Source organism: Drosophila bipectinata, chromosome 2R (genome assembly GCF_030179905.1).
Source record: "Drosophila bipectinata strain 14024-0381.07 chromosome 2R, DbipHiC1v2, whole genome shotgun sequence".
In the NCBI taxonomy this organism is placed as follows: domain Eukaryota; kingdom Metazoa; phylum Arthropoda; class Insecta; order Diptera; family Drosophilidae; genus Drosophila; species Drosophila bipectinata.
The window spans coordinates 20,887,963-20,898,440 of NC_091737.1; the positions used below are offsets into that span (position 1 = coordinate 20,887,963).

The 10,478-nt window shown below is 39.1% G+C and overlaps 2 protein-coding genes across 2 annotated transcripts; one reads left to right on the forward strand and one right to left on the reverse strand.

Annotated features, from left to right (window-relative positions):
• Nucleotides 1–3,287: 3,287 nt before the first annotated feature.
• Nucleotides 3,288–6,470, reverse strand: LOC108122417 (crossover suppressor on 3 of Gowen). Its single transcript, XM_017236990.3, has 9 exons — nt 5,997–6,470; nt 5,731–5,944; nt 5,476–5,670; nt 5,023–5,415; nt 4,448–4,969; nt 4,035–4,385; nt 3,899–3,973; nt 3,583–3,834; nt 3,288–3,520 (listed from the first exon to the last, which is right to left on the reverse strand). Exons 1-9 carry the CDS (start codon nt 6,323–6,325, stop codon nt 3,401–3,403), a joined length of 2,451 nt encoding a protein of 816 aa, XP_017092479.3. The 5' UTR covers nt 6,326–6,470; the 3' UTR covers nt 3,288–3,400.
• A 1,178-nt stretch (nt 6,471–7,648) lies between these two features.
• Rbpn-5 (Rab GTPase-binding effector protein rabaptin-5) lies at nt 7,649–10,389 on the forward strand. The gene is made up of 6 exons (XM_070279214.1): nt 7,649–7,792; nt 7,845–8,338; nt 8,563–9,365; nt 9,428–9,563; nt 9,622–9,738; nt 9,799–10,389. The coding sequence occupies exons 1-6, from the start codon at nt 7,738–7,740 to the stop codon at nt 10,096–10,098; spliced, it is 1,905 nt and encodes a 634-aa protein (XP_070135315.1). The 5' UTR covers nt 7,649–7,737; the 3' UTR covers nt 10,099–10,389.
• The last annotated feature ends 89 nt before the right edge of the window (nt 10,390–10,478 follow it).

Genomic DNA, 10,478 nt, shown 5'->3' on the forward strand with positions numbered 1-10,478 from the left:
ATCTGATAGAAATTGGCCAAGATATGGACTTGGTTGTGGGCCAAAATGGGAATCCTGGATTTTACAAGGGGTTCCATCAGAAAAATTTGAAAAATCGGGGTCGAAAATTTTGTTCCGAGGTTTTGATGCAGATTGAAAGAGAATCGAGCTACAAATCGATCAAGGTATCCCGCTCAGGGATCGGATAGAAATTGGCCAAGATATGGACTTGGTTGTGGGTCAAAATGGGAATCTTGGATTTTACAAGGGGTTCCATCAGAAAAATTTGAAAAATCGGGGTCGAAAATTTTGTTCCGAGGTTTTGATGCAGATTGAAAGAGAATCGAGCTACAAATCGATCAAGGTATCCCGCTCAAGGATCTGATAGAAATTGGCCAAGATATGGACTTGGTTGTGGGCCAAAATGGGAATCCTGGATTTTACAAGGGGTTCCATCAGAAAAATTTGAAAAATCGGGGTCGAAAATTTTGTTCCGAGGTTTTGATGCAGATTGAAAGAGAATCGAGCTACAAATCGATCAAGGTATCCCGCTCAAGGATCGGATAGAAATTGGCCAAGATATGGACTTGGTTGTGGGCCAAAATGGGAATCCTGGATTTTACAAGGGGTTCCATCAGAAAAATTTGAAAAATCGGGGTCGAAAATTTTGTTCCGAGGTTTTGATGCAGATTGAAAGAGAATCGAGCTACAAATCGATCAAGGTATCCCGCTCAGGGATCGGATAGAAATTGGCCAAGATATGGACTTGGTTGTGGGCCAAAATGGGAATCCTGGATTTTACAAGGGGTTCCATCAGAAAAATTTGAAAAATCGGGGTCGAAAATTTTGTTCCGAGGTTTTGATGCAGATTGAAAGAGAATCGAGCTACAAATCGATCAAGGTATCCCGCTCAAGGATCGGATAGAAATTGGCCAAGATATGGACTTGGTTGTGGGCCAAAATGGGAATCCTGGATTTTACAAGGGGTTCCATCAGAAAAATTTGAAAAATCGGGGTCGAAAATTTTGTTCCGAGGTTTTGATGCAGATTGAAAGAGAATCGAGCTACAAATCGATCAAGGTATCCCGCTCAGGGATCGGATAGAAATTGGCCAAGATATGGACTTGGTTGTGGGCCAAAATGGGAATCCTGGATTTTACAAGGGGTTCCATCAGAAAAATTTGAAAAATCGGGGTCGAAAATTTTGTTCCGAGGTTTTGATGCAGATTGAAAGAGAATCGAGCTACAAATCGATCAAGGTATCCCGCTCAAGGATCGGATAGAAATTGGCCAAGATATGGACTTGGTTGTGGGCCAAAATGGGAATCCTGGATTTTACAAGGGGTTCCATCAGAAAAATTTGAAAAATCGGGGTCGAAAATTTTGTTCCGAGGTTTTGATGCAGATTGAAAGAGAATCGAGCTACAAATCGATCAAGGTATCCCGCTCAGGGATCGGATAGAAATTGGCCAAGATATGGACTTGGTTGTGGGTCAAAATGGGAATCTTGGATTTTACAAGGGGTTCCATCAGAAAAATTTGAAAAATCGGGGTCGAAAATTTTGTTCCGAGGTTTTGATGCAGATTGAAAGAGAATCGAGCTACAAATCGATCAAGGTATCCCGCTCAAGGATCTGATAGAAATTGGCCAAGATATGGACTTGGTTGTGGGCCAAAATGGGAATCCTGGATTTTACAAGGGGTTCCATCAGAAAAATTTGAAAAATCGGGGTCGAAAATTTTGTTCCGAGGTTTTGATGCAGATTGAAAGAGAATCGAGCTACAAATCGATCAAGGTATCCCGCTCAAGGATCGGATAGAAATTGGCCAAGATATGGACTTGGTTGTGGGCCAAAATGGGAATCCTGGATTTTACAAGGGGTTCCATCAGAAAAATTTGAAAAATCGGGGTCGAAAATTTTGTCCCGAGGTTTTGATGCAGATTGAAAGAGAATCGAGCTACAAATCGATCAAGGTATCCCGCTCAGGGATCGGATAGAAATTGGCCAAGATATGGACTTGGTTGTGGGTCAAAATGGGAATCTTGGATTTTACAAGGGGTTCCATCAGAAAAATTTGAAAAATCGGGGTCGAAAATTGTTTTCCGAGGTTTTGATGCAGATTGAAAGAGAATCGAGCTACAAATCGATCAAGGTATCCCGCTCAAGGATCGGATAGAAATTGGCCAAGATATGGACTTGGTTGTGGGCCAAAATGGGAATCCTGGATTTTACAAGGGGTTCCATCAGAAAAATTTGAAAAATCGGGGTCGAAAATTTTGCTCCGAGGTTTTGATGCAGATTGAAAGAGAATCGAGCTACAAATCGATCAAGGTATCCCGCTCAAGGATCGGATAGAAATTGGCCAAGATATGGACTTGGTTGTGGGCCAAAATGGGAATCCTGGATTTTACAAGGGGTTCCATCAGAAAAATTTGAAAAATCGGGGTCGAAAATTTTGTTCCGAGGTTTTGATGCAGATTGAAAGAGAATCAAGCTAAAAATCGATCAAGGTATCCCGCTCAAGGATCGGATAGAAATTGGCCAAGATATGGACTTGGTTGTGGGCCAAAATGGGAATCCTGGATTTTACAAGGGGTTCCATCAGAAAAATTTGAAAAATCGGGGTCGAAAATTTTGTTCCGAGGTTTTGATGCAGATTGAAATAGAATCGAGCTACAAATCGATCAAGGTATCCCGCTCAAGGATCGGATAGAAATTGGCCAAGATATGGACTTGGTTGTGGGCCAAAATGGGAATCCTGGATTTTACAAGGGGCTCCATCAGAAAAATTTGAAAAATCGGGGTCGAAAATTTTGTTTCAATGTTTTGATGCAGATTGAAAGAGAATTGAGCTACAAATCGATCAAGGTATCCCGCTCAGGGATCGGATAAAAATTGGACAAGATATAGACTTAACTACCGAATAAACTGAAATACAGATAAATGGTTCTATTAAGATAAAGATAATGTGTTTCTTTAATTCTTTAATGTTTTTAATTTTCTCGGAATGGCTTGAGTGTACAAATATTTTCATGAATGAGCAAAATAAAAATATAAAATGTGATAATGTTATATGTATGTGTGGTAAGATGAAATATACATATGTGTGGTTTGTACATAGGTGTGGTTTGACGATATTTAGTTTATATTTATGTAAATATAGTTGGGTAATACATTTAAAGTTTAATTTTATATCTTAAAAATACAAATTAATATACTCTTGGAAGGTTTTGTATGGTTAGGTAGTAAATTCATTTGAAACATGTTGTTCTTTAAAAAAGTTTGCCAACACAGGGCAAGCTTTTAAAGAAGTTCCAGTAATTTAAGAAAACTTGAGGTAAAATAAACTTTCTCTATTTTCTTATCTTCAAGATAAACTAAATGAGATTGTATTCTTTATGTTGTTTCAACTTAATTAACTAATTTGACCTCTTCAAGCTATCGAACAGGTCTTCCTCTACCACGTTAACGTTAGCTACCACGTTAGCAGCCACACGTGGACGTTTGAAAGTAACATTATTTCTGTTTTTTTGAGAACTCTGTAATAAATAAGACAGTCAATTAAAAAATGTTTATTTAAAGCTCATCAGGAAATACTTACTGATTCCTCATTGTCACTTTCGAAATCGGAAAGATGTTGTTCGATAACAACTTTGCGCCGAATAGGCTGCCTTTTGGAAGTGCTCGGGCGAACAATAGCTTCATTTTTCACAACTTGGAGCTTTGGAGTTGGTTTCTGTTGTGGCGTTGATTTAATAATATGTACTGGTTTCAGGATGGACGCCTTTCCAACAGATTGATCGCATACGCTCCCAATACGATTAATTTTAAATGTAAGCTCTGCTATAACAGCCTATTTCAAAAGATTTTGTTTAATAAAGTTATAAAAAAAATATTAATACTTGAGGATAACCTACATCTTTATCTTGTTCTTTTTTCTCCCAGTCGGCGCTCTTCTGTGCAAATGCTTTCTCCAAATCCTCAATTTTTTTCTGCAAAGTAAAGAATTAATTTTTTAAAATTAAAATTTTCTAATATATATTCTTGGTCTACCTTATAGTTTTTCTCTTGCGTCTCTAATTCCCTTGCAAATCTTTTCTCTGCTGCCGAGAAACTATCAATGACTTTCTGCTTGTCGTCATTTATAATTTCTATATCTTTTGTTAGAGCTTCTTTCTCAGAAATCAAATCTTGTAATTTATGATGGTTTTCATTGATTAGTTTATCTTTTTCACCAAGTACTTCATTCAGAGATATATTAAGTTGAGCTTCTCTCTCATACTCAGTTACTTTATTTTGGTACTGATCATTAAGCTCAGAAAACTCTTTTTGCAGAAACATTTCCTGCTCTTCCCAGTTTTTGTTTCTGAGTTCAATTTCATTCTCAAGAGACTTTTTAAAATCCTACAAAGAGAAAAAAATATATATTTATATATACAAATTTATTAAAAAAACCTATAGTTTACCTCAAGATCTTGCTGTTTCAACTTTATTTCGTCTGAAAATCTTTTCTCGGCAGCGGAAACATTTTCAACAATCGTTTTCATTTCACCTTTCATGATTTTCATATCATTTGTAAGAGCTTTATTCGCCGTAACAAAGTCTCGTAATTTTTTACGGGTATCATTGATTATAATATCCTTTTCTTTGACGACTCCTTGCAGAGATTCATTTAGCTCATGTTCACGTTGTATTTCGCCTTCTAATTCTGTAACTTTAAGTTTGTATTGATCATGAAGCTCAGCAATCTGTTGTTGCTGCAAAGCTTCCTGATCTTGCCAGGTCCTAGTTTTCAGTTCCATTTCGTTCTCCAGGGACTTCTTCAAATCCCTTAGTTCATGGCATTCGCTATCTAGATTGTCCAGCTTGCTTTGAATTTGAGAAATCTGTAGTAATCCCTCTTTTTCGACCTTTTCTTTATCCTCGAGTGCCTCGGCAGCAGCTTTTATGTGCTTATCTATATCAGATCGGAGCTCCCAAATAATTTCCTATTCAAAATATTTTTATAACATCAATTGAACTCAATCTAAGCTTAACTTACCTCATTGGTTTCTTTCATAGTTTTTATCTCCTCCGCTGCTTTTAATCTAAGTTTTTCTAATTGCTCTGCCAATTTATCATTGCTCTTGATTAGCTCCTCCCTCTGCACCTCAAGTTCATTAATATAGACTTGTAGCGAAATTTGCGCCGTATCTTTTTCTACAGCTTCTGTTTTTAAACAATTAATTTCATTATTGACTTGTTCCAACTGTTTGTTTCTTTCGTCAATCATCATTTCTAATTCTACATAGTGTAATTTGTGATTGTTCAACTCGACGTGAAGCTTCTCTAAAGCATCATTATGTTCGTTTCCGAGTCTTTCCAAGGATATGTTCAGCTCAGCACAAGTTTTATTATTGGCATCAAGTTGGGATTTCATTTCCCTTATTTCGCTCTGAAAAGATTAAAAATAAATGTATTAAAATGATTTTTGAGGCAATCCTTGCACAAATACCTCTAAATCCTGTTTCTGTAGCATTACTTTTTCCATCTCCAATGCAGAACTTTTTAGTTCCTCAGATATGTTGTTATTTAGAGTCTTAAGTTGCTTTATTTTCTCTCGATTTTCGGCAAGTTTCGCCTCGTAATTTTTCTTATCATTTTTTATTGAAATGGAGAGTTTTCGATTGGTCTCTTTCATATTGTTCATCTGAAAAGCGAGAATATACTGAATTTTAACCTATGATCTTATCTTATTATTATTTATTACCTCTCGTTCGTGTGAAGCATTCTGATTGCTAAGATCAGCGTTAAGCTGATCATAAAGTGATTTTGATTTTTTAAGCTTGTTAAGGAAGTGATTTTCGGTTTCTAGGAGCTGTTGGTTAGCTTTACTAAAGGTTGTCTCCAGTTCTTCGTAATCCTTTTGCAACTTAGCAAGATTATCTTTATATTCCTCCGATTCCACGTACATGGAGTTCATCCTTGAAAGTAAATTAGCTAAATAAAAATTAATATTAAAAAGATTTTACTTACTGTTTTGTCAGCTCATTTATTTGCACATCTTTATGCAAAGAGACTATTGTTTCCTTTTGTGCATTGTGGGCCACCTTCCTCCCAAATCTCTTAATATCTGCCACAGAGGCGTTATGAACCGTGACGAAGGATTTAAGCAACCTTTTAATGCTGACCGAGATTTTGTCTGGAAGGCACAACACGTCCGGCCTGTGCTTTATCTGTGTGGCGTCCTCTTGTTGTCGCGGTATTACGATCTCTCTTTGGACATTTTCTATACGCTTCTTCGACTGATCCCATGATGGCAGTGGGGATCCTGATCTCTTTGTAGCTTTTCTGGGAACTTCCATAGTTTCAGGAAGTTCCTGAAAATGATTTTGTGCATTTATTTCGCTCTTTGGAGTCTTTTCTTTTTTCTTGTCATTTTTTTTTAATATCTTGAAAAATGGTTTCGAAGAAATCTTTTTGTTCAAAACTTTTTCTCTGGCTGGAGAGGATATATTTTCATCTCTTGAAAAAAGGGGACCAAGGTGTAAAGCTGTTTCTTCTTTTGTTTTTTGTGACCCTAAGTGTTCTTGTTTATGGCCGCCCATTTTAAAAATCTTAATTGGCGGTGGACTTTCTGGTCGGCTTCTTTGGGGCGATTCTTCTCTTGTCAGAAACTCATCGGAGTTGCTTTTTTCGAAAAAGTAAGGGGGGGATTGGCTTCCTAATCTCTTTCTCATTGGAGAATCAGTTATATAATGGTTTTCTTTTTCTAAAAACTCAGGAATCTTCTGGGTATTTTGCAGTTTTCCTTTTTTTTTAATCTTTACAGTGAATTCACGAAGTGGGGGAGTTATTGGTGATTCCATGAACTTTTTCGGGTGAAAATCTTTGAATTTGTTTGATAAATTATTTGAGTTTAGGTAGTTGAAACGATTGGGTTTAAATGTTCCCTGGTCTTCAAAGATGGACGGAGACCCACCTCGTTGACTTGGTGTCTCAACTGACGGCGGCGTCTCTGTGTAGCTTTCTGGGGGCGACGGGGGAGTGTCGTTCAGACCTATGCATAGAAAATATATAGAAGAGTACAGTTACTTTTTGGAGATTTGATCGCCATCTTAATCTCACCTGAAGTTGAATCTCCAATAACATTTTCCGAATCCTTGTGGGCTTTGTTTCTCTTTGACTTTACTTCACTTTCTTTCCTTTTTCGTTCTTTTAAGATGGAGTGCTCCACTTGAAGTGGCGAAGGCGACCTTTTTCTTTTCAACATATTGCGAGTCATCATTGCCTACACATAGTCACTGAAGCAAGACTTTCTAATTTACTCATTAAACATTAATCAATATAAATAACTACTTACAAAACTTTAATTTCAATGTTTTCCCAGCAACGAATTCAAGAAAAGGTTGCGCGTCCTTTCAAAGAAAACAAACGGTAAATTCTCACACACAAGCAAATGGCTATGGCGTATGTCGTTAAAATACTGGGATTTTAATATTTAGAATGGTATTCCCTTGACCTTTATTGAAAACATAAAAGTTAAATTATTATAAGGTTTAATTTTTAATAATTTAACTAAAGCTTACATGAACTTGTTTAAATTTATCACGCAATTCCGGCAGTTGCATTTTTAAATAGCTTGAACATCTGGTCATACTATTCTTAAGTGTTGTCTTACGCCGTATCTTAGAATCCCAGCGTTTACCAACACACAACCACTTTGATTACTTCTACTACATATGTACATATAAATTAAGAAAAATAACACCGTAACATGGAGGAGAACGAGGTGCAAACGGAGACCAGAGGCACCGCGGATGCCAGCAACAGTAAGACCCCGAGCAACAGGCGACTTCGATACTAATCACGTTTCCTCCGCAGGCGGCGATGACGCGACCAGATTGACCCTTCTCCAGGGAGAGATTCGCAAAATGCAGAATGAGTTTAACACTCAGCGTGCGAAGATGCGGGAGCTGTTCATGCAGAAAGAGGCGGAGTGCAGCCAGGTCCAGACGGAGCGTCGACAACTTCAGGTGGAGCTGGACGAGCTGAAGACGCATCTAATGGTGGCCGACCTAAAGGCTCAGGAAGAGATTTCCTCACTGCAGCAGCTGGTGCAGGACACTATTGAGGAGTCGGCGCACTATAAGGGCGAGCAGGAACGCCTAAGATTAGAGCTAAGCAGATACCAGCAGGCACAATCATTGGTCCAGCACCAGCCGTCTGAGTCATCCGGCGGCATAGCTCCACAAATGCTGAATCAGGTTAAGAAAACGCTGGGATCCGTACGAAAACTAGGAAGTGATTCTCTGAATAGTAGTTTTCAGCAAGAAGAGGACAACAGAGCATCAAGCAAGGGGAACGGAAAGCAATATGTAAGAGTGCTGGAACCTGACTAATTTTATTTCTTATTTAAGTATTCATTTCTTATAAACAAACTTTTCCTATCAAGAATTCTATCTGGAAAGATAATCACATTGATTACAAAACTTGGTAGCTCTTCAGCTGAAAATTAATCTTGAAAATTTTATTAGTCCAATAGTCATAGTCTTATCTCAAACAATTGAAATGAATCGAATTAAAATAACTTGTATTTCAGGCTCCAGAAGACGCAGAGATGCTACATTCCATAGTAGAACAGCTGCAGGAAGAGATGAAGGCTCTAAAAGTCAAACTACGCGAGCAGGATGAGCAGCTTCAGGCCAAGTCAGCGAAGGTGGAAGAGCCACAGACTGATTCTGGAGCCGCGCATAAATCCACATCAATGGATGCGACCGAGTCGACCTGCGAAAGCTGTCCCTTGGCAGAGAAGAAGGCTGAAGAGTTGAATGCAGCCATTAAAAAACAGCAGAAGCAAGTGGATCTCCTGCAGAAGCAGTTGGTCGAATCTCGTGAGACCCTGGCCAAGGAGGCGGCACTGCGGAAAGATCTGGAAGACCAGTGGCAAGAAAAGCGCGAGGCCCACAAAAGTGAAGTACAAAGTCTGCGCGAGCAGGCCAAAACCAATGAACAGCGACTGCTGGACATGCAACAAAAGTTTCTGGAGACCAAGGACGAGGTAATGAAACAGATACAAAGAGTCACTGATGACAGGGAACGCGTCAACAAGCAACTGGAAACGTTGCAGGCGGACAACGACTTTCTGTCTGGCCATTACCTAGCCACATCTCTGGAAATCGAGAACCAGTACATCAACCTACCAAACACAGTTGATGAGCTGCAGGAGTTAATGCTGCGCCAACAAAGCGAGCTTATCCAAGCCCGAGTCAGCAGTGAGTACGAACGACAGAAGCGCGTGAGTACGCTGGATGAGATTCAAATACTGCGGGCCCAGCTCGAGGAGAGCAACAACGAACGCCGAGTCTATAAACGGAAAATGCAACTGGATATCAAGTCGCTTCAGTACGTGTTTACTCGCATATTTAGATTTAAAATCAAGATAATGTTTTCAATCCAATTTTCAGGGACAGAGTGACGGAGCACTTGGTTACGGTGCAGGCTCACGAGACGACCAAGACTCAATTGGAGCGCAAAGAAGCTGAGCTCAATAAGCAGTTGTCCGAGTGTCGAGTAGAAATTATTGAGCTGCAAGAGGCCAATGTAAGTGACGCTTTCTGGTAATATCAGTCGAAATAAATGATTTTTATATACCCCTTAGGAAAAGTACGCAAAAACCAACTTAGAATACAAGACGAAGATTAAAACCCTGCAGGAGGAATTGTCCACCATGGAGACCGTGCAAAAGGACTTTGTTAAACTATCTCAAACTCTTCAAGTAATTAGTGTATAAAAATATTTATTATTATCTTAATGTTTACAATTTGTATCGTTAAAGATGTCATTGGAGGAGCTGCGGCACGCCGACACAGAGGTGCGCTGGCAGGATGATGATGACGTGAACAACTGCCCGACGTGCAATGCATATTTCACGGTCATGGTGCGCAAGATTCATTGCCGGCACTGCGGCCACATTTACTGCGATAAGTGTCTTACGAAAACGGTGCCATCGGGGCCACGGAAACGAGTGGCTCGTGTCTGTGATATCTGTCACACGCTGCTCACGCCCAACACCGCTCCCTACTTCAGTCAAGGGCAGCCTCCGCAACAACAGCAGGGTCAGCAGGAGTCCAGCTAAGCGGCCGGCTCCAGGGCATAGGTATTTTCTATTATGTAAACTACGACTACGGATTAGATGATACTCCTCCTTTCGATTTTGTTCAATGCTCCGCCATTACTTTTGAGGTCAAACCTTATTATTTGTCACACAAGATCGAGTCATATCCACGCTCCATTGCGCCAATGTTTATTTTCCAAGTTTAATGTACCTTTTTTCTGCTCTATGTGAGTTAACTATGTTAGCTTTTTTTCGTAGGTAAGTTTCATTATTAAATTAAACTCAAAGCAAATATACAAATTACGAACAAAATTGTATATGTTGGTCGGCTTATTTGAACCAATTTCGCCTGCAATGGAGGGGTTAATTGTTAGATCATTTGTATAGTTCATGGTCATGGT

What these genes read in the sequence shown, in the direction of transcription:
- LOC108122417 (XM_017236990.3), bottom strand. Translation starts at nt 6,325, where the DNA reads ATGGAAGTTCCCAGAAAAGCTACAAAGAGATCAGGATCCCCACTGCCA. An exon ending in ATAAATGAGCTGACAAAACA is followed by an intron (nt 5,945 to 5,996) that starts GTAAGTAAAATC and finishes TTTACTTTCAAG; the next exon opens with GATGAACTCCATGTACGTGG. An exon ending in TGAAACAGCAAGATCTTGAG is followed by an intron (nt 4,386 to 4,447) that starts GTAAACTATAGG and finishes TTCTCTTTGTAG; the next exon opens with GATTTTAAAAAGTCTCTTGA.
- Rbpn-5 (XM_070279214.1), top strand. Translation starts at nt 7,738, where the DNA reads ATGGAGGAGAACGAGGTGCAAACGGAGACCAGAGGCACCGCGGATGCC. An exon ending in CACCGCGGATGCCAGCAACA is followed by an intron (nt 7,793 to 7,844) that starts GTAAGACCCCGA and finishes TTTCCTCCGCAG; the next exon opens with GCGGCGATGACGCGACCAGA. An exon ending in CTGGATATCAAGTCGCTTCA is followed by an intron (nt 9,366 to 9,427) that starts GTACGTGTTTAC and finishes TCCAATTTTCAG; the next exon opens with GGACAGAGTGACGGAGCACT.